The sequence below is a fragment of the Chiloscyllium plagiosum genome, chromosome 21 (genome assembly GCF_004010195.1).
Source record: "Chiloscyllium plagiosum isolate BGI_BamShark_2017 chromosome 21, ASM401019v2, whole genome shotgun sequence".
In the NCBI taxonomy this organism is placed as follows: domain Eukaryota; kingdom Metazoa; phylum Chordata; class Chondrichthyes; order Orectolobiformes; family Hemiscylliidae; genus Chiloscyllium; species Chiloscyllium plagiosum.
The window spans coordinates 44,965,991-44,990,441 of NC_057730.1; the positions used below are offsets into that span (position 1 = coordinate 44,965,991).

A 24,451-nucleotide genomic window follows, 5' to 3' on the forward strand; every position below is an offset into this window, starting at 1 on the left:
AAGAATTAATCTCTGTTTATGTGGTTGTCCTTTGGTGAAGACAAACATATGTTGCATTCAGTAGGATATTCAACTTGGAGAACCTAATGTATTCTGGGTATATCTACAGATTTCACATGCTCAGAATGCGGTGGGTAAACTCTTTCAACTGTTGTAGTGCAGATAATCTCAAATTTGGAATATTTGATTGAAGAGTAAGTGTTAAGACTTAGATATCTCAGATAATTTATTAGCAAAGCTACTCCTGTTTAGAACAAGATTTTTTTTTGTGTGTGTTGCCTTACTTGAAACCTAAGTTTAGACATTGAGAGAATAGATTCCCTACAGTATGGAAACAGGCACTTTGGTCCAACTAGTCCACACCGACCCTTCAAAGACTAACCCACGCAGACACATCTCCCTCTGACTAATGCCCCTAACACAATTGGCAATTTAGCATGGCCAATTCTTTGGACTGTGGGAGGAAACCGGAGGAAACTCACGCAGACACTGAGAACGTGCTGTGCAAACTCCACACAGTCGTCCGAGGCTGGAATTGAACCTGGGACCCTGGTGTTGAGAGGCACAGTACTAACCACTGAGCCACTGTGTGGCATCCATGAGTAACAGGAAGCGGGTAACTTTAGATTAGCATTGAGATGGAAAACACTGTTAGGTGATTCTGGGGCAATTGATCGCATAAAACATAGACCATTGAGGTTTTTTTTAACGAAAGGATGTGAAGAACGAGGGTTGAAAGATGGCAAATTAATGGTTAACACTGATATTAATGCTAAATGTATTTTTGATGTGCTTAAATCTCTGAAGGTTATGTTCTAATATCTTTCATATTTGACTAGATAAATATAATATCAGCATGATAAGGTGCTACTGTTGTGACTACTATGAATGTTTTAATTTTGGAACAGATTAGCTCTAATTGATATCAAACCACCTATCTACTGGCTTTACATGTGCATTTGTCTGCATTAACAATTCTGATCGCTGTTGGAAAATGCCATGTTGACTTTGAAATATGTTGGGATCTTAGGTCATAAAAAGTGCTTTATAAATGCAGTATTCATTTGTATTTGCCCTAATACTTAACTGGGTGAATTGAGTGATTTATAAAACAACAGAACAGTCCCAAAGAACAGTAATATTTTGGGTTTTTTTCCTTGCAAATTTCCACTGACTTGGTTGCATGGGCTCAATCAATGACAAATTGGCAGCTTTTTAAAAATATATCAGCCATAAATAGCCTGTCACAGTTCTTCTACAATCCCGTGATCCACTCTTGAAAAGTTATGCTAGTTAGAGAAAGATCAGAGTTGAGGTGGAATGGAATTGCAGAAAGCTTGTACTGCTTACTGAAACTACTGTTGTAAAGGAGTTTTTCTAACCTTTAAAATTTAAAGAATGAATTATTGTACTGCTTACAGTAATTATCATAGTGCAAAAGTGAATTCATTGCAGACTGGAATCTTGTAGTCAAAGCAGAGCATTAAGCAATGGAAAAGGACAGTAAGGTTTTGTAAATGTCTGATTATACTCAGAGAAGCTACACAATGCAGTTGAAGAATTTCTGTATCTCTATTTCAAAAGAATTAATATTGGACAACTATATGGATCAATCATCTCATTATAACCCATTCTTAATCGGGGATTTTTGGAAATGACAGGATGTCATGTATCTTAATTTCATTCATACCATTTCCTCTTATTGCTATAAATATTCAGCAAGTGCATTGAAATAATTGTTTTGAATAAGCCATTTTAATAGCTAACTTGTTTCTAATAACTTGTGTAATGTTTAATCATACATTTTGATGCTTGACTAGTCATGAAGTCAAGTATTCAGATATCTGTGCACTCATGACTTTTTATTATGATAACGAAACAGAAGTTACAGAGACCAACTTTCTCTTTGTGTAAACATTTATGCACAGTCAAATAATACAATAGACACTTTATGCTCAACTTGGTGTACATTATCGATTGAATGAAAAATGAGATGTGATATATAACTGACAGATTTCCATGACAACTAATTAGTATTTGCACCAAAATTTATTATTATTTATTTTGGTTTTTCTCTCCTATCTGCTTTGGTCATGCATCAATATGGACATTGATGCTGCCACTGCAGTGATTTTCAAGATGTGGCCAGAAGACCATCTGCAGCCAACAAGCTTCTTTGCAGTTAGCAAATCTCCTGTCAGGTCCCTTTTACTATGTGCTCAAAGTCCCTGGAAGTTCAGAATTGCAATAGGTTGTTCTCTAGTCACCCATCAGGGATCAGGTTTTTTTTTGTTTATCAAGACTGGCAATCTTTAAGAAGCTGAAGCATTCTCTCTCTTGTCCCATACTGCTTTATTGGGCCCAACCAGATCTTTCCTACGGTTATGTTGACATCCTTTTTTCTTGAAGCAAGGATTGAATCCTTAATAGTAATCGATTCTTTAAAGTTACATTGTAATGTAAAATGAGGGAAGAGAGGTGGTAGGAACAGAGAAAAGGCTAACCAAGGAGTTCAGCTTCAAAGGAATGGAGAGTTGGAAACCAAGAACTGTAGGAACGGCTCTCCCGTGTGTTTTGTGTATAGAGTGTTTCATGACTGTACAATCATTTGCTGGTCATTTATTGATTTTAATGCATGCAACTAGTCCTAGCTCTAAAGTATTGGGCATGCTGACTTCTTAAATGTTTCCATGCAGTTAAGAAGTGCTTAACTTTGGTTTCGCAATATTGCCTTGAAGAGCTACTATTACCAGGGATATTATAGAATGGGGGAGGAAATGAATCTCAATCCTACTATCCTTTCTGGGACACTCTGCCACCCATTAAAAATAGTTGTTTAATTGATGATATTGCTAACATTACTAAAATTGATTTAGAGTCCTAATCTTGTGACTTCCTGTACTCAGTAGTATCCTTTGGAGCAAAGATAAGATATGTTTTAAGGTTCAGAATAATTTAGCTTAACTGAAGCTTTTTCAGTACTGTTCATATCTGTAGGAGCCAGTTTTTGCAATTTTACAGGATGTCCAAATCTGCAAAAATATTCCTAATTGCACATGTTTTGGTTTTAGAATATACTTGGAAAGTATTTCTGAAATTCTATGAATATGTTGTGTTGCCCCTCAGCACCACTCTGCTTTTTACCCCAAACCACCCATAACCTGCAAATGCTAATGTCTGGACTAAATCTGTAAGCCAAGTGCATAAAAATACTTGTACTTCAACTATACCTCTAAATGGATGATTCATGTCAATGTAAGGCAAATGAACCCGGAGTTAATTGCACGAGTGCATACTTTTCCATTTGCACAAGCCAAATCTGCTGCACTGTTCTGTAGACAGGAACCTTTGCCGATATCATATTGAAGATTTCAGGCAATGCCAAATTGTTGGACAAAGCCCAGCAAGTCCTCCCCATTCTGCTTTAGCATGTCTCTTGTACTTTGACCTGTCAAGCAGACAGATCTAGAGCACAGAGGCAGAATTGGAATTAACGTCTTGACTTAAAACTAAGCAGTTATGCCATTGCACACTTCTTACATACGCTCTCACTGTAATTTTCCAGTGTTTGGCTTGATCGTAATGAAAAGAAATCAGTCAGCTGATGCACAAATTTACTCCGCCTCCAATAACTTTCTTCCAATTGATTGGGTTATATCCTTTGAGACTTATTGGTGTGTATGATCTAGAATACGATCAAGCTAAACAATTTGCAATTTCTTTTTCAGCTAAAATGTCAAATAAGGGTTTATGGCATAGTCAAAGATAAACATTTAATGGCACAAAAGGAGGGCACTCAAACCATGGGTTCCACACCAGCTCCTCAAAAAACAATCCAGTCAGTTCCACTCCTCCTGCCCAATCCCATTACCTTGTGAGTTTATTTCCTTTGAGTTTATGCCATTTCCTTTAGGCATGAATGATTTTTTTTAACTTCAATTGCCATCATGGTAAGTGAACTTCAAACTATAGCATTCACTGCATAAACCTGTTGTTCCAGTCTTGTCACTCCTGCATCACTTGTCCAGAATCTTAAATCTGTGACCTGTCCTCCTGTACCATCAGATAAGTTTCTTTCTTGTCTACCTTCCCCCAAGTCTGACTTAATCTTGTACATCTCCACCAAGTCTCCTTTCAATCTCCTTCTCTCTAAGGATGGCAAGCCAACCTTTCTAGCCTGATCTTGTAGCTAGCCCTCCACTCATACCCACTACTGCTTGGAGCCATTCTGGTTAAAAACCCTGTCAACACCCCTCGAGGACCATCACATCTTTTCTAAAGTGTGATGAGAATGTTAAACACAGAAAATATATAGCTCGTAACTTCCAACTCAGGATGTTTTTAACTTCGACTCAGCATTCTCTGTTAAAGTTTTGGTTTTTCAGCTCTCAGCTTTTTCCAGGGTGATTGCAGGTTTACTAGTCCCATTGATGTAATCTAAGCAAGGTTCCTTAAGGCATGGGGTAATTTTCTTAATTCTTTAAGATGAATTATTTCAAAAATTTAACTTCCTACTACTCAGGTCACTCAGGTCTCATAGAATCTGCTAACATTGATTATGCAGTAACACTTTCTGGTTTTTGATTGGCAAGAACAAATGCTACAGCATCTATGCCAGCGCAGTTTGAAAGGGTATACATGTCTTGATATCTCTGTCAAGAAATATACTGGAAACATACTTGAACTAGATAGTCAAAAGCTGGATTATGGTAGATGTCGGGTATTCACAATATCCAATATATGTGCAGTGCATTAGTTTAGTTCAATGATTTGTAAATCTGAAGTCATGATTGGACCTCAATCACAGCAAGTGATTTAAGTTTGTTAACTTTGTCTGCTATGTTTTAGAACTTGTGAATGTTGTGATTTTTTTATTTAACTATTGTAAAAATAATCAAATATTTCAATGATGCTGTGTACACTCATGGCATTGAATTCTGAGATAAGGTTAAACTAGTGATATTTAATTTTCTAAGATGAATAAGTCATAATTTATGTTAGCATGATTTGCATAACTTTTTTTTCTTTTATCCAGACATGGGTCATGGCGGGAACCTGTCAATCCTTACTATGTCAACACAGGGTATGCTTTGGCACCAGCGACAAGCGCTAATGACAGTGAGCAGCAGAGTATGTCAAGTGATGCAGATACCATGTCACTGACGGATAGTAGTGTGTAAGTATCTGCATGTGGTAGAATTTTTATAGCAATTGTTTTTATATTTTGAAACAGTGGAAAATAACCAAAGTACTTGCTTTGTAAAATGTAACATGGTGAAACATATTTTTAATCTTTGGAGATTAGCAATGTTTTGAATATTGGCTAAATTATTTTTCTCCCTTTTTTCCAGTTAATAATTAGGGAGAAAATATATATTAAAGTTTAAAAACTGAGGTTGCTTTGCAAAGTGAATTATGAGGGCTTTTGAGTTGCTGAGGGTAATCATTAGAACTGATCCCATTATTTCAAGTTGAATATTGTCACTCCTGCATCACTTGTCCAGAATCCCAGTCATCTATACTCCCCCTTTTGCTTCAGCAGCTCATTCTGCAGACAACAATGCAAGGTTGACTTGGTTAATTAAATTGTAATTTATTCAATTTATTTTAAATTATTTGCTTTATGGGGTTTATGTTCCAACTAAGCATGTATATGCTAGTAAAAGTTGATCTTTTCATTCACTTTCATTTACAGATAGTAATTCTACAAGGCAACTGACAGGGAATAAAATATAACAGTGCAGTGCTTGTTTTTGGATTGTGCATAAATGTTAATTGTCAGTTCTCAGTTTCTTGCCAATCTGTTTTTAGTCAAATCATTGGCAGCAGTTTTGTTTCTTGTCTCCACACACTAAAATAAATAATTTTATTAATTGTTTTCTCCACTGTAAGTCAGCATCATTTATAGTGAGCTGTTATCTGTGTTGCTATATATGCTGTAGTGTTCTGTTTTGGACCAAAGTGTTCCATTGTTTAGATTGTCTGCCCACCCCTGGTGGCACTAGCTAGTTGAGGTTTGGATTGAACATGATGGTTCCTATCAAATATCAATAAAACGGAGTTTAAGTTATATTCTGTAGTGTTTCAACCTGGTGGAATGTCCATCCAGTTAGAAAAAGCTTGTTTGGACTTAGCAAGATGGGTATAAACTTAATTCCAGTTTTACTTCAAAGTAGTTGGCATTGAGTACGTACAGCAAGTTTTATCTTTTTTACATGGAATAAAGATGAAAGATTTAAGGAGCCGGATACCTAAGATACCAGAGTTTCCCAACCCTCTTAAACTTTATCTCAATAAGAAATTCAGGTTCATATTTAACGTTGGACATTTTGTTAGACATTCACATGTAGTGGAATGAACTGTTTTATATATGGAACATCAAGTTGTCCAATATGGAATCTCTTAGGAGATTGTTGGCTCTTGAGCAGTATGGATCAACTGAGTCAGAGGTCAAACAGCTATTTTACCGTACAAGAAGAATCTTTCAGAAGTGACTTAATTGCAGTCAAAGTGGTTATGAGCTGCTGGTTTTGTTCAAGACGACATGAAAAGAGATGATCATATTTCACCTTGGGTTGATCAGAAACTAGTATCAAGTTTGCAGTTTAATTTAGGCTTGTTGCACTGAAAAAAATATAAAATTTATTGTTCGTATATCTTGAATTTTAAAGCATCGAAGGATGTAATTTGACTCAGTGGCCTGTATTAGCTCTTTTTGAAAGAACTATTCAATCAGTCCCAATCCTCTGGTCTTTCCATGGTCAATCATTTCATTAAATCCAAGCAAGGAAGCATAGTCACTCTTCCTGTTATTCACAAATTGTGATTTAAGATTGTTAGTGGAATCTGAGTGTAGTCGTTATTCTGTACATTCATCAACTGAAAGAAAATTAGATTATAGAGATTTTAGAGATCTCTGTTATGGTTGTTGGTTAATGAATCATATATGACATGAAGCCATTTAGATTAGATTCCCTACAGTGTGGAAACAAGCCCTTCGGCCCAACAAGTCCACACCAACCCTCCGAAGAGTAACCCACCCCCCCCCTTTGACTAATGCTCCTAACAACTATGGACAATCTAGCATGGCCAATTTACCTGACCTGCACATCTTTGGAATGTGGGGGGGAAACTGGAGTACCCGAAGGAAACCCATGCAGACATTGGGAGAACGTGCAAACTCCTCAGACACTCGCCCAAGACTGGAATCAAACCTGGGTCCCTGGCGCTATGAGGCAGCAGTGCTAACCACTGTGCCACCCCAAAAGTAGTTGCAGGTGCTCAAATTGAAACATTTGTACCAAAAAGATGTACTGTTAGCAGGCAAAGCACATTCCTACCAAGACAACAACAACACTTTTAAATTTGGCAAATTAATTTAAACCTGGCAGTTGGAGATTAAGGACCAATTAAATTTAAATTTGATGGTTTTGACAACAGAGAACCAATCCAACTGTAAAGAAGTTAATAGTTCATCAAGGATATAAAGTAAGAGGGCATTTGAAATTTGGCAGAAAGCAAACTGCCCTCTGAAGAGATTAGCTCTCTGAGTACCCATCATCTGACTAAAGATACAGCGGAACTTTTATCTAATATTCCTGACACCAGAATTCAATGCAGAGGCATTCCTGATGCAAGAATTTGAAGGAGGAGGCATTCCTGAAAGAAGACCAGTGGAGAAGGTGTGGAGCATTCCTGGCCATACTTTCGAGAGACTAAGTTTAATGTTTTTATAGTATTTATTGGAAGTATACCATTAGAATTTTCTTTTATTCGGGAATTGTTTGTTGTTAGAGGGGATTGTATGGTTTGTTAATGGTTCTGTTGATTCATTCACTGTTGGAGTTGGATAAATAAATTGTTTAAAACAAGTTTATTATAAAATAAAAACCGAAAGAACTGCGGATGCTGAAAGTTGGAAACAAAAACAGGAATTTCTGGAAAAACTCAGCAGGTCTGGCAGTATCTGAGAAGAGAAGTTAACATTTCGGATCCAGTGACCCTTCCTCAGAACTGTTGGTTATAACCTGGTGTCATGTGACATCCAACTGATCGATTAATGTGAACATTTCATATGTTCATTTTAGTTTTAATTGAGCTAGAAATAAATCAAATGTTTAATTATGATCTAATTATTACATTGCATATCGTGGTCATTTTAATGTAATCTATGCTAGCTGGTGTTAAGAGTCTGTAATTTAATTGAAGCATTTTAGTGTTGAATTTTTAATGTGGGATGCTTACCCTAGTTTTGGATGATTTTCAAAATTCATTTGAGATGTGAGTGTTATTTGCTTGAGAAGTATTTTATTGTTCAGGGAAATGATGAGCTGTCGTCTTGAACCCCAGATGTGTTAAGGGAGGGAGTTCCAGGACTTTGACCAGCAACACTGAAGGAAAGCAACATAGTTCCAGGACAGGGTGATAGGTGAGTTGGAAAGGAAGAGTCAGGTGGTGGTAGTCTAATTTATCTACTTCCTTGACCTTCAATGTAATAGTGGTAGTGGTTGCAGACTTGGAATATACTGTTTAAGGAATATTGGTGAAATTCTGCAGTGCATCTTGTAGGTGGTACATATTGTTGCTACTGAGCATATGTGATGGACTGAATGTTTTGCATGTGGTCTCAATTAAGCAGGTTGTTTCTATGATGATGAGCTTCATACTTGTCCAGGCAAGTGGGGCGTATTCTGTCACACTCCTGACATGTGCCTTTTCAATAGTAGCCAAGCTTTGGAGAGTTTGGTGAATTCCACTGCAGGATTTCTAGCCCAGTACAGTTTCTGGTCCCTGATAACCATCAGCCTGTTGCACATGCTGACAAGTAGGGGATTCAGCAATGATAATGCTATTTCCCCTCACTTGCTACTTCTCAGCCTGGGCCTGAATATTGTCTATCTCAGTACTTGAGCAGTCCAAATGGTGCTGCACATCTGCAATTGTCAGCAAACATCCACGCTTGTAACTTTCTGATGGAGAGAATGTCATGAAAGCAACTAAAGGTGGTTGGGGTTAGGACACTCTACTGTGATATCCCAAAGTGGGTTTGATTGAAGTCCAGCAACCACAACCACATTCGTTTGTGCTAGGTTTGACTGCAATCATGGCCTGTATTCAGCCTCATTCCTGTTGACTTCAGTTTTGCGAAGACTCCTTAATGCCATGTCATACACACTCACTCACTGTTAACAACCCTTCCATCACTTTGTTCGGGAGAGTCTGAAGGAGCCACAATTAGCCAAGTTGAATTTGTCCTGCTTTTTATATATTGTACATTGTCACAGAATCATACAGCACTGAAACAGACCCTTTGGACTAGTCAGATCATGTTGACCATAATTCTTCCTGTGCTTGGTCCATATCCCTGCAAACATTTCCTATTCATGTACTTATCCAAATGTCTTTTAGACGTTGTAACTGAATCTGCATTCACCACTTCCTCTGGACGTTCATTCCACACACCCACCATCCTCTGTACAAAAGAGAAAAGATCCCCCATGTCTTTTTTAAAAATCTTTCTCTTCTCACCTTAGACATATGCCCTTAGTCATGAAATTCCCCCACCACAGGGAAAAGGGACCTACTATTCATTTGTCTGTACCCCTCATGGTTTTATAAAACTCTGAGGTCACCCCTCAACCTCCTACATTCAGGTGAAAAATGTCGCAGCCTATTCACCCTCTTTTTATAACTCAAACCCTCCATTCCTAGCTACTTCTGTAAATCTTTTCTGAACTCTCTCCAGCTTAGTAAGATCCTGCCTATAATAGGGTGACCAGAACTGGACACATTCCTCCAAAAGAGGTCACCAACATCCTGTATAACCTCGACATTACATCCCAACTCCTATAATCAAATGGTCTGAGCAATGAAGGCTAATTACTGCCTTAGCCACCCGTCTAAATGTGACGTAAACTTCAAAGAATTATGTACCTGAACCCCTAAGCATCTCTGTTCAAAAACACTACCCGAGGTCCTCCTTTTTCATTGTATGAGTCTTGCCCTTGTTTGTTTTACCAGAATGCTATACCTTGCATTTATGGATGTTAAACTCCCATCTGCTAATCCTCAGCCCATTGACCCAATTGATCAAGATACCTTTGCAATCTTAGATAAGATCTTCTACTACATCACCAATTTTGGTGTCAATTGCAAACTTATTAACCATATATATTCTTCTGTATTCTCATTAAATAATGACAAATATCTGGACAATTGTCCACATTGCAGGGTGGAGGCAAATGTTGTCACCTCTAGATGGGTAAAAGATACTATAGTATTGAAAGGCCTTGGAGAGAATTAAAGTGATCATCACGCAGCATGAAAATAGGCACGGTAAACCTAAAATAAAATGAGAAGTCTGTGAGGATTGAAAAAATAGTACTAAAATACTTGAGTTGCAGTGGAATGAATTAGCATGAAAATTGAATTGCATTGCAAACTGTTCTGCCTCGGTTAACTTCGAGCACGTTATTGACTCTGAAAATGAAGTCCTAAATAAAGTCTGGGGTCTTGCTTATTTGAGTAGATCTTCTGATAGGCAGCCACATCTTGGGGGAAATCAGTTCAATGTTCTAAATTTACCAAAGAATGTTGCAGAGATGAGCAACCATATCAGAAGAACTACACAGACACAGGTGCCCTTACAGCCAAAGACATTCCTTAATATTATTTCCCTGTTTAGCCATCCAAAACCTAATTGCACTTTATCAAAACAGCTTTGTGAAGTAATTCATTCTCCCAGTCTTCCAAAGTATGATTGCTGTCTTATTTATTTTGTTTCAGTAGGCAGTATTAAACTTTAATGGAATATTTTGGCTTCATAACATTGCATGTTCTTGATTTTGAGTACATGATTCTGATTTTTTTTTTATAGATCGGGTCCTGATGTGAGTTTAGCCCAATCAAGTTTGAGAGATTTTCTTAAAAAGGGCTACACCTTACAGTGATGAAATGCAGATAGTTCCTGAGTGTACTTTCATTTATTCAGAGAATTTTCAAATTTGTCTGTTGGAGTATAGAAGAAGCAGGAAATGTATAAATGGATATGAGTTCTCTCTCAGGTCAGGGTGCAATTTATGGTTGTGTGTGGAAAAATGTTCCTCTGCAGACTATTTCACATTTTCCAATTAAAAGCAGAAATGTGGTTGGAGTGAAAACCAAAAATAATGGTTTGAATATGAATCTTCTTGCGCAGATGCATCATTAACTTTGAATATATGGTACATTTTCAGCTTCTGTAGATATTAATCGCCACAGTACTGTAGAATATGTTTACACAGTCAGCCATCAAAATTGTCACATTGAGAGAGCTGCAGATTGCACCCCATCTGCTAAGTACTTTGGGACTGTAATGCACTGGCAAATTTGGTTAGTAGGGCCCTGTTCTTGCAATTTAATCATTTCAGCATCCCACTTAGCTTGAAGGCATTGTGGCTTTCTTTTGAAGTAGTGCACAAAGCTTCTAATAGCAGGGGGTGGTTTAAGAGACCATCTGCTGAATACTTGCAGAAGATGATTATAGAGGATAACAGACTTAGACTGAAAATATATGGTAAGTTCATGAAAAATATTGAAATAATAACCCAAATGCCATGAGTGCGAGAGGGGTAGATTGTTGGTAGCTCTGGTCATAAAAGCAGAGTTGCATTATATCGTAATTGATGAATGCTACTGCAAATCTGTCTTCAGGAATGCCTCAGCTACCCTGTGATTCAAGTTTTTTTTTTCCTGTTGACTCTTCTAGAGACTTTCTCAAGTGTCACTTTGATTTTTGAGGGCTAAATTTTGATTCACAAACACTACTTTTTTATTCTTACTAATAGTTAATTATGTGATGCAGTCACATAGTAACAACGCAGCTTGTATTTGTGTTGATGTATGGGAAATTTGGTCTTGCGCAGAAGCAGAATTAGGAGAATTAATCACCCTCAATTATGTCTGGGACACCTGCACTAACCAACCCACTACCCTGCGGCTGAGCACTTCAACTCCCCCTCCCACTCCGCTAAGGACACGCAGGACCTGGGCCGCCTCCATCACCAAACCCTAACCATCCAACACCTGGCAGAAGAACGCTTCATCTTCTGCCTTGGGACCCTCCAATCACATGGGATCAATGTGGATTTCACCAGTGCAACGCCCCTCTTCTCCAGTCCATCTTCCCTCCCAGCTATCTACTCCACCTTCCTCTCCAACCTATCACCCCCACCTTTGACTATCTGTCGCATTCCCATTTATCTTTCAAACCCCTTGGTCCTCAAGCATGTGCAGTTCTTGTTTTCTCTTCCTCAATTATCAGCCCTCCATTAAACTTTAAGCCACAATGTGAAGGAAGATATGAATTTCCTAGACATATGAATTGTTAAAAGATAATGAATAAATTAGAAATGAAATATTTTAATGTGCGTGCATATATAGTAAAAGCACCTGCTGCATGTTGAGATCGCAGCTAGTCTACCTCATTGCATTTACACAAGGCTGAAAGATATATTTTGTTAACCAGGCATTTACTGCACTTTTCATTGAATAGAATCCCTGCAGTGTGGAAGCAGGTCCACTGCGACTCTTCGAAGAGCATCCCATCCAGACCCCACCCCAATCTCCTATCCCTGTAATCTCCCATTTCCCATGGAAACCCATGCAGACACGTGGAGAATGTATGTGTGGAGTTTGCACAGTCACCTAAGGTTAGAATCGAACCTGGGCCCATGGCACTGAGGCAGTAGTGCTAACCACTGAGCCACCATGCCACCCCAGACTTAAATCCCAGTGACTGGAGGAGCCAGGGATATCAATACCTGACTTAAGTTTAGCAATTGACGAAGTTCATTACAATAGATCCTACTATATTGCCTCCCCTGAACTTAAGCTAGAGGCTCTAAATTAATTTAAAATTAAATAATTATCTTTGTGATTTCAAACCCAGGTTCCCAAAACATTTATTGGATGACTGGGTTATTTGGTGGTAATGCCACCAGACCATAATCTCCCAAACTCAGTTAGCTGTGTATTCTTTTATTTGAAACTATTCTTGTTCCTTCAGAGGCTCCTTCTGTCTCTCCATCCTCCTCCCCCAGCCCCTGCAGTCTCCTTCATCTCTCCTCCTCATCCCCCCCGAGCCCCTTTGCCTCCACCTTCCCGCCCCAGCTTGAAGTCATCTTTTTACCCTGGAATCTCTTCTTTCTTCCCACCATCAGCCTTGCAGCCTTTCTTCCCCTCCCTAATGTGTAGTGTCCCTCTTTCCCTACCTCAGCCCTGTAATGCGAGTAGAGTACTTAACCTTCCAGCTGTTCCTCCAGTCCCAGGTTAGTTCTTTTTTGCTAGTAGATTCACTATCTGCAGCAAATGTGGGTGAGAAATAGACATAAGCACCTGAGATCAAATGTGTGGACGATTAGCTCCCTTACAGATTCCATCTTGTGTTGGGTAGAATCGAAGGGGGGTGGTGCAAGGATCTTGGTCATTTTCCTTTCTTCCTTGGTCCTTTTTAGAAGTTTTCATGATTGAATTTACCCCAGCCCCATGCATGTTGAGCACTGGATTACCCAACAGAAAATGCAATATATAAATCACATCTTAAAATGATTCTGACTGCTAGTTTCAGGTTGTAACTTGTGCATCAGTTCTGTATTGTTTAGCATAAAAAGAATGAGTGGTTATCAACCTTTAGTTAAGAAACCCAATTAGTTTGTGTTTCATTGTTTATCAGTTGAGATTTCATAGATTTGTTTTCATTGTGTTTTGGGGGTGGGGAGGTGGTTTCTACAGTAGATATCAGTATGGATAGATATGTGCTTGTAATTTTTTAGCCATGAAAATAAAGTTAAATTACTGTTGGTAAGAAGCACATTAGGATTATTGAGTTTGAAGGCCAAGGAAATCATAAGGGTTTCAGTGACAGGTAGTTGACCTGCATGCTGTTACAAAGCTAGATATAAGTAGTATTTGTGATAGAGTCAGAAAGGTGACTGTAAAATAATTTTTTTTAAATTGTCAGATAATAATCTGAAGCAGTGGCCAAACAAAGTAATGCAATCCATAGCAGCAGCATGACACCCAGTTGGGGAACTGGCAATGACTTCTTCAATCTATCTTGTATATAAGTTGGCAGAAATCATGTCTCATTCAAGACTAAACATCAGCCAGTCTAATACCTGAGCCCATGGAGATTTGAAAAATATAGTTGACAGGTAGGGCTTCTGAAATCAGTATAGCTGATTTGCTGTCTTTAGATGCTTTGCTAAGTGACAGTAGCTAGATGAGCACGAGCCCATGAATACATCCTTGGGGGAATCCAGAAGTAAAACTGGAGGGAAGAGAAGAGAACCCCTCGCTGTTGGTGGTGCTGCAGTTACGATTTGATTGACAAGCATTTGAGACAAAGCTAGGAAAGTGTCTCAAAATTATTTGAGCGGCTACCACAAATTAAGAATATTTCACTTGGTGCAAAATTACAGAAAATATTATTGCAAGATATTTTACTTCAAAAAGCAATTAATAACGATTGCACGTGAACTTGCATTTGTCTCTTTCTATTCTCAATTCTTGACCAATCTTTTATTTTGAATGACTTGCACATAAACACTTGACCGAAATGATTGCAGATTTGGCTTCCAAATAAAAGGTAATAAACTCGAGGGTCTGTATCATTTAAAGTTTGCTTATCTCGGTGGAAGTTCATTTTGTGGATTTTTGTTTTGAACTGTTGGAGGTATTGTTTGAAGACATGGGGAAATCATCAATGCACTTCGCCTCCAGACACTGGAACACCACCTAGTGATCCGATAATGTAAAAAGATCAACAGATTTTGAGCCTGCTTCTTGCTTTTAGATGCAAAACTGCCAGGATCACTCCTTTTTAAAAGAGTAAAGAAATAGAATTCTATAATTAATCAACAATCAAGAATAAATGTTTTGAGATTAAATTCTGTGGTTTTACTTATTTTTCTGTGAAATTTGCAGGCCAGTTACTTTGGAGAGAGTATGCTAAAGGGACTACTGCTGGAGGAAAACTATTAATATAAGCGTATACCCTGTTTATAAACTATCAAACTAGGTCCTTTTGGCTGTGAGCTAAGTAAACAACACAAACCGTACAGGCTGGTTGGAGGTGGTGAGGGGTGGAGAAAGAAGAATGAAAGAAAAATGGAAATCAAATGTCATGAGGTCATGCTTTGAAGTTGTGAAATTCATAATTGAGCCCCAGAATCTAAGTGCCTAAGTAGAAAATGGGGTGCTGTTCCTCAAACTTGCACTGTGATTTGTTGGTACATTGCAGCAAGCCTAGGACAGAAATGTTATCATGACAGCAAAGTGGGATTTATTGAAATGGCAAGCAACTGGAAGGTCGGGGTCATTCCTATAAACAGCAGAGGTGTTCCACAATGCAGTCACCCTCTCTGAGCTTGGACTTGCCAACGTGAAGGAGCTCATGTTCTGAACAGTAAAAACAGTAGACTAGATCAAACAAAGTACAAGTGAACTGCTTCACCTGGAAGATATGTTTTGGAGCCTTACATAGTGAGGAGAGGAGTACTGAGCATTCACCGTGCACATTCTCCTTCCTGGGGCTGGCTGTCTGTCTCCCCCTCTCGCTCACCCCGATTAGCAATTCTTTTGTAATGGACCTTCCCTTGTCCCATCTCTGCCTATTTCAAAATGAGAAACACAATTTTCCTGTTCTAAAATGGAGCCTTATCAGACTCAAAACATTAGAGCCGCTATCCCTCCAAACCCTTCCTATTCATATATCCATCCAAATGCCTCTTAAATGTTGCTATTGTACCAGCCTCCACCACTTCCTCTGGCAGCTCATTCCATATACGTACCACCTTCTGCGTGAAAAAGTTGCCCCTGATGTCCCTTTTTATATCTTTCCACTCTCTCCCTAAGCCTATGCCCCCTCTAGTTCTGGACTCCCCCACCCCAGGGAAAAGAGTTTGCATATTTACCCTATCCATGTCCCTCAAACTCTATAAGGTCACCCCTCAGCCTCCGACGCTCCAGGGAAAACAGCCTCTCCCTATAGCTCAAATCCTCCAACCCTGACAACATCCTTATAAATCTTTTCTGAACGCATTCAAGTTTCACAACATCTTTCCGATAGGAAGGAGACCAGAATTGCACGCAATATTCCAACAGTGGCCTAACCAATTTCCTGTACAGCCGCAACATGACCTCCCAAGTCCTGTACTCAATACTCTGACCAATAAAGGAAAGCATACCAAACGCCGCCTTCCCTATCCTATCTACCTGCAACTCCACTTTCAAGGAGCTATGAACCTGCACTCCAAGGTCTCTTTGTTCAGCAATACTCCATAGGACCTTACCATTAAGTGTATAAGTGCTAAGATTTGCTTTCCCAAAGTGCAGCACCTTGCATTTATCTGAATTAAACTCCATCTGCCATTTCTCAGCCCATTGGCCCATCTGGTCAAGACTCTGTTGTAATCTGAGGTAACCCTCTTCGCTGTCCACTACACCTCCAATTTTGGTGTCATCTGCAAACTTTCTAACTGTACCTCCTTTTGCTCGCATCCAAATCATTCTGCCTTTGAGCCAGTTCTGTATCCAAATGGCTAGTTCTTTCTGTATTCCGTGAGATCTAACCTTTTCTAATCAGTCTCCCAGGGGGAACCTTGTGAAACGCCTTACTGAAGTCCATGTAGATCATGTCTACCGCTCTGCCCTCATCAATCCTCCTTGTTACTTCCTCAAAAAACTCAATCAAGTTTGTGAGACATGATTTCCCACGCACAAATCCATGTTGACTATCCTGAATCAGTCCTTGCCTTTCCAAATACATGTACATCCTGTCCCTCAGGATTCCCTCCAACAACTTGACCACCACTGATGTCAGGCTCACTGGTCTATAGTTCCCTGGCTTGTCCTTACCACCCTTCTTAAACAGTGGCACCACATTAGCCAACCTCCAATCTTCCGGCACCTCACCTGTGACTATCGATGATACAAATATCTCAGCAAGAGGCCCAGCAATCACTTCTCTAGCTTCCCACAGAGTTCTCGGGTACACCTGATCAGGTCCTGGAAATTTATTCACCTTTACCCGTTTCAAGACATCCAGTACTTCCTCCTCTGTAATCTGGACATTTTGCAAGATGCCGCCATTTATTTCCCTACTGTCTATATCTTCCATATCCTTTTCAACTCTCTCTTTCTTTTTCCATAGGTGCTGCAAGACTTGCTAAGTTTCTCCGGCATTTTGTTTCTTTCAGATTTCCAGCATCTGTAATGTTTTATTTTTACGTTCATTGGAAAGCACTTCATTGTTTCATGCACCACACAAGGAAAAGTTATTTTAATCTGCAATTTTTTTTCATCTTTTCATGGGGCCCATTATTAGTATCCATCCACAAGCTTTTATTAAAGTTCAAAATGGTTAAAATCGGTACAAAAAAATTACACCATTGGAACAGTCCCTTCGGCCCTCCAACCCTGAGGCAAACCAGATCCTCTATCTAAACCTGTTGCCTATTACCTAAGGATCTGCATCCCCTTCGCTCCTGACCCATTCATGTAAAAGTGTAGATACATCCTAATGATGCTATCGTGCCTGCCTCTTCCACTTCTGGCAATGTGTTCCAGGCACCCACCACCCTCTGCATAAAGAACTTTCCACCCGTATCTTCCTTAAACTTTTCCCCTCTCACTTTGAACTCGTGACCCTTAGTAATTGAGTCCCCCACTCTGGGTTGGGGGTGGGGGAAGAAAAGAAGCAAGGGGGAAGCTTCTTGCTAACCACCCTGTCTATACCTCTCATGATTTTGTAGACCTTGATCAGGTCATGCCACCACTCCCAACTTCTGTCTTTCCAGTGCAAATAATCCTAATCTACTCAACCTCTCTTCATAGCTAGCGCCCTCCATACCAGGCAATATCCTGGTGAGGCACCTCTGCGCACTCTCCAAAGCATCCACATCCTTTTGGTCATGTGGCAACCAGAACTGTACGCTGTATTCTAAATGTGGCTAAACCAAAGTGTTGTGCAACTGTAACATCACCTGACAACTTTTGTGTTCCATACCCTGTCGGATGAAGGAAAGCATGCCATATGTCATCTTGACCACTCTATTGACCTGTTTTGCCACCTTCAGGGTACAATGGATCTGATCACCCAGATCTCTCTGTACATCCATTTTACCCAAGGCTTATCATTTACTGTATAGTTCGCTCTTGAATTGGATCTTTCAAAATGCATCACCTCGCATTTGCTCGGATTGAGCTCCATCTACCATTTTTTCCGCCCATCTCTCAAATCTACCTATATTCTGCCATATTCTTCATGGTCTGCTACTCCACCAATTTTAGTGTCATCTACAAACTTGCTAATCAGACCACCTATACCTTCTAGATCATTTATGTATATCACAAACAATAGTGGTCCCAGCATGGATCCCTGTGGAATACCACTGGTCACAGTTCTCCATTTTGAGCAACTCTCTTCCACTGCTACTGTCTCCAGTTGCCCAGCCAGTTCTTTGTCCATCTAGCTAGTACACCCTGGACCCCATGCGACTTCACTTTCTCCATCGGCCTACCATGGGGAACCTTAAAAAATGCCTTGCTGAAGTCCTCATCAATCAACTTGTCTCTTCCTCAAAGAATTTTATTAAGTTGGTAAGACATGACCTTTCCTGCACAAAACCATGTTGCCTATCATTGATAAGCGAGTTTTCTTCCAAATGGGAATAGATCCTATTCCTCAGTATCTTCTCCAGCAGCTTTCCTACCACTGATGTCTATAATTACCGAGATTATCCCTTCTACCCTCCTTTAAACAAGGGGATAATGTTAGCAATTCTCCAGTTCTCTGGGACCTTACCCATGTTCAAGGATGTTCCAAAGATATCTGTTAAGACCCCAGTTATTTTCTCTCTCACTTCCCTCAGTAACCTGGGTTAGATCCCATCCGGACCTGGGGGCTTGTCCACCTTAATGCCTTTTCAAATACCCAACACTACCTCTCTCCTTGTGCTGATTAGACCTAGAGAAATTAAACATCTATCCCCAACCTCGACATCCTATTATGTCCCTCTCCTCTGTGAATACTGATGCAAAGTAGAGTCATCGAGTCATAGAGATGTACGCCATGGAAACAGACCCTTCGGTCCAAACTGTCCATGCCGACCAGATATCCCAACCCAATCTAGTCCCACCTGCCAGCACCCGGCCTGTATCTCTCCAAACCCTTCCTATTCCTATACCCATTCAAGTGCCTCTTAAATGTTGCAATTGTACCAGCCTCCACCACATCCTCTGGCAGCTCATTCCATACACGTACCACCCTCTGCGTGAACAGCCCTAGCCTGTTCAGCCTCTCCCTGTAGCTCCGATCCTCCAACCCTGGCAACATCCTTGTAAATCTTTTCTGAACCCATTCAAATTTCACAACATCTTTCCGATAGGAAGGAGACCAGAATGGCACGCAATATTCCAACAATGGCCTAACCAATTTCCTGTACAGCCGCATCATGACCTCCCAACTGCTGTACTCCATACTCTGATCAATAAAGGAAAGCATACCAAATGCCGCCTTCACTAACCTATCTACCTGCGACTCCACCTTCAAGGAACTATGAACCTGCACTCCAAGGTCTCTTTGTTCAGCAATACTCCCTAGGACCTTACCATTAAGTGTATAAGTCCTGCTAAGATTTGCTTTCTCAAAATGCAGCACCTCGCATTTACCAGAATTAAACTCCATCTGCCACTTCTCACCCCATTAGCACATCTGGTCGAGATCCTGTTGTAATCTGAGGTAACCCTCTTCGCTGTCCACTACACCTCGAATTTTGGTGTCATCTGCAAACTTACTAGCTGTACCTCTTATGCTCGCATCCAAATCATTTATGTAAATGACAAAAAGTGGAGGACCCAGCACTGATCCTTGTGACACTCCACTGGTCACAGGCCTCCAGTCTGAAAAACAACCGTCCACCACACCCTCTGTCTTCTACTTTTGAGCCAGTTCTGTATCTAAATGGCTAGTTCTCCCTGTATTCCATGAGATCTAGCCTTGCTAATCAGTCTCCCATGGGGAACCTTGTCGCAAGCCTTACTGAAATCCATATAGATCACACCTACCGCTCTGCCCTCATCAACCTTCTTTGTTACTTCTTCAACAAACAATCAAGTTTGTGAGACATGATTTCCCATGCACAAAGCCATTTTGACTATCCCTAATCAGTCTTTGCCTTTCCAAATACATGTACATTCTGTCCCTCAGGATTCCCTCCAACAACATGCCCACCACGGAGGTCAGGCTCACCGGTCTATAGTTCCCTGACTTGGCTTTACTGCCCTCCTTAAACAGTGGCACCATATTAGCCAACCTCCAGTCTTATGGCACCTCACATGTAACTATCGATGATACAAATATCTCAGCAAGAGGCCCAGCAACAATTCTCTAGCTTTCCACAGAGTTCTTGGGTGCACCTGATCAGGTCCTGGGGATTTATCTACCTTTAACCGTTTCAAGACATCCAGCACTTCCTCCTCTGTAATCTAGACATTTTGCAAGATGTCACCATCTATTTCCATACAGCCTATACGTTAGGAATCTCATCCATTTTCTCTGACTCCACGCATAACTTTCCTCCTTTGTCCTTGAGTGGGCCAACCCTTTCTCTAGTTACCCTCTTACTCCCTATATATGAATAAAAGGCTTTGGGATTTTAGTTTCAGCTTCACAGGCAATGACAGATTTCCACTTGTCATGTGTTTTGTTTCTGCATTCTAAATTGGCCTGTTGAAACTGTCATTTTTCTGTTGCCCATGCCTACTTTTGAAATCTGTGAATCTTATCTCAAACTCTGTGATCAACACTTTTTTTTAAAATTCCCCATATCATAGCTTAATTTTCTGTGTGCACCACTTGTATTTCAAGCTTGTGTTGCAATTTGGAATACTGCAGTTGCTGAAAATCTGAAATAAAAACAAAATATTGGAAGTACTCAACATATCAAGCAGACGTGTGGAGACAAAAGCTTCAAAATTGTTGACTGTTTTCATTATTTTCTCATTCATAGTGTTCTAAACTTTTCATCCATAATTCATTGCTGACCAAATACAGCATGTTTGAAAACAGTTAAAGATTCAAGCTGACCTTTCTTAGAATGTAGCTTAATTTTGTAAAAATACTTTTAATTCCAGTAATGTATTTGACATCTGATGTTACTGTTTCTGAGATGAATTGATTTGTGTGCCACCTCACTTCCACTTACTTTTGTTAAATACTGCATGTCTTTTATGATCAAGGTGTACATTTTTTAGGTATTTGAATATAAGCCCGTATCTACTACATTTTCTTTTCGGACTGTATTGATTGAGTTTTACCAGTTGTCATCTTTTGATGTAAGTGCCAGCTTAGTAGATGTTGATGGTTCTTCCCTTCTGCCTTTAGAACACTTATCTCTTCAAATTCCAATGAGATGCAGTCGCTGTATAGGGCGAAACAGTTGGAGAACAGATTTATCGAACCTCTATTTTGGTTGCTTTTTAACTACTGTGTTCAGACTTGCATGTGATTGCTATCTAATTTCAGTAAATATCCCCGATGACTGACAGAAAAATCCCTTGCTTCAGTGTTGAAATCTTCTGGTATTTTCATGAGATGGATTGTATCAAATGCTTTCATATAATCAATAAAATGGAGAGATATTCTTGCACCTTATTGGCTCTTTCTGCTAAGATGTTTTCATGCTCTTTCACCTTGTACAAGGCTTAAAGGGACCAGAGACTTGACCAGAGAAGTCCTAACATTTATATGGTAAATGTAGTAATAATTGTAAACCAATAAGTGATGATCGAACATTCATAGACTAATCATGGACCAGAATAACAACAAAATTCTGAATCCTGTCAACATTAACAACTTCCTATAGGACACTGGCATTGCCATTGATGGTCTGTGGGTTATACAGTGAGACAATTAGATCAAATTATGATTGAGGTCATGCAAAATGTTTTAAATTGTCTGGGACAGTAAATTCTCAATCTAGTCTTCGTTTAATCTTGTAGGAGAAAATTAGGACTGCAGATACTTGAGCTCAGAGTTGAGAGTGTAGTGCTGGAAAAGCACAGCAGGTCAGGCAGCATCAGAGAAGCAGGAGAATTGATGTTTCGGGCATAAGCCCTTCATTAGGAATGACGCTTGTGGGTTGGGTCTGAGAGATAAATGGGAGAGGGGTAGTGTTGGGGGGCGGGGGAGGTCGGTAGATGGTGAGGCCGATGGTGATAGGTCAGAGGAGGGAGTGATGGACAGGTCCTGAGGGCGGTGCCAAGTTGGAGGCTTGGGAATGGGTCAATGCAGGGGGAGGGGAAATGAAGAAGCTGTTGAAATCCACATTTGTCCCATGAGTTTGCAGGGTGCCAAGGCAGAATATGATGCATTCCTCCTCCAGGCGTTGGGTGGTAATGGTTTGTCAGTGGAGGAGCCCCAGGGCCTACATGTCCTTGACAGAGTGGGAGGGGGAGTTGAAGTGTTCAACCACAGGGTGGTAGGGTTGGTGGGTGCAGGTGTCCAAGAGATGTTCTCTGAAACAATCTGCAAGAATGTGTCCCCTCTCCCTGATGTAGAGGAGACCACACCGGGTGCAACAGATGCAGTAAATGACATTGGTAGAGGTAAAGGTGAATTTCTGACTGATATGGAAGAATCCCTTGGGCGGAGGTGAGGGGTGTGTTGTGGGCGCAAGTTTTGCATTTCCTGCGATGACAGGGAAAGGTGCCAGGAGTGGGGTGTGGACTAGTGGGGTGTGTGGATCTGGCGAGGGAATCGTGGAGGGAATGGTCTTTTCAGTACGCTGATAAGGGTGGGAAGAGAAATATATCTCCGGTGGCGAACGATGATGTGTTGCATGTGGAGGTTGGTGGGGTGGGATGGTGTCCAGGGGGATTCTGTCCTCCTTGTGTTGGGAGGGGTGGGGTTCAAAGGCGTTGGTGCATGAAGTGGAGGAGGTGCACTGGAGGGCATCATCGACCATGCTGGAAGGGAAATTGTGATTGTGGAAGAAGGAGGCCATCTGGGACTTTGAGGTGGAATATTGTCCATCCTGGGAACAGTTGCAGTGGAGGAATTGGGAATAAGGGATGGCATTTATACAGGAGGTAGGGTGGGAGGAGGTGGCCTAGGTAGCTGTGGGAATCAGTGGTTAGTTGGTCGCCAGAGACTGTGATGGAGAGGTCCAGGAAGGGGTGGGAGGTTTCCACGATGGGCCAAATGAATCTGAGGTCAGGATGGAAGGTGTTTTTGAAGTTGATGAACTGTTCAACCTCGTGGGAGCATGAGGCGGCGCTGATACAGTCATCGATGTAGCGGAGGGACAGGTTGCCAGGTGGTGCCGGTGTAAAAATGGAAGACTGACTTCCACACATCTGACAAACAGGCATAGCTGGGTCCCATTCAGGTGCCCATGGCTACCACTTTGGTTTAGAGGAAGTGGGAGGATTGGAAGGAGAAGTTGTTGAGGGTGTCGGTGGAAGGGTACTGGTTATTTAATGTGGCTCTCTTTAATGGCAAAGATCTGATAGCATGCAATTTTGAGTCCAGCCATCAAAAGCTTAGAGCTTTGTGGAATCTAAGCTATTGTTTCTCAAAATTTTGCAACATCACCTCCACCTGCTTCCAGTAAAGTTTTTCTCTGAAAATACTTAGGGGAATTTCTGAAAGTGCATTTAACTCATACTCGGTTACTGCTAAATGTCAAGTTGTTGCAACATGTTAAATGACCAGTTGAGAAATGTTTTAGCAGGTTACTCAGTTTGATTTTAAAGTCTTTCCAGATTTAGAATGACTAATTTCTTTACTGTCGTAGAAGCATCAAAATGTTGTAAAATCAGAAATTCACAATTATTTTCCTTTTTAATTGTCTCTGAGCATTAAGTGAGTTGTGATCCATTCTAGACCAAGGTTTTGTGTATCTGTATCCTACCCTGTGAAGTACTAGTTGAAGATTTTATGGCTAACTCAGTATAAGGTTTCCAGTTTAAAAAAGCAGAAAATGTTTGTAAAAAAAAAGCGTCTAAATGTTTTTAGTCTTTATTTCAGATTTATAAAATCTGCATTTTTTTGTAATCACCTGTAAGTTTGGTTTGCAATGTTTTGTGTCCAGAACTAATACGACATTTGACCTTCATGTGTCAACACCCTCAGGGTTTTAATTCCCATCTGCCTGCCCAGGTAGGTAATGATCGTGTTTCAAGATGTACATAGGCTAGTGACTGAGATGACAGCTTCTGCCCATCTGGGGAGTGAATGGATGGTTTAAGACACTAAATTTAAATAAGGTATAAGATTGTGATTGAGAGATTTCAGAGCACTCAATTTGAAAACCTTGAATTTTTGTCCCTTTTAAATTTGACAATATGGCGTAGAAATGTATAGATGAAGAGATCAACACCTTAATATCCATACCTTTGGCTTATAGCA

The 24,451-nt window shown here is 40.2% G+C and overlaps 1 protein-coding gene across 9 annotated transcripts in view; it reads left to right on the top strand.

Annotated features, from left to right (window-relative positions):
* The window catches only part of axin1 (axin 1), a 130,098-nt gene that overhangs the window by 55,480 nt on the left and 50,167 nt on the right, over nucleotides 1-24,451 (top strand). For all 9 annotated transcript variants that reach the window (XM_043711948.1, XM_043711951.1, XM_043711956.1 and 6 more), the window contains one exon: nucleotides 5,036-5,176. In XM_043711948.1, the coding sequence (XP_043567883.1) occupies nucleotides 5,036-5,176 (141 nt within the window). The remainder of the gene's footprint in view (nucleotides 1-5,035; nucleotides 5,177-24,451) is intronic.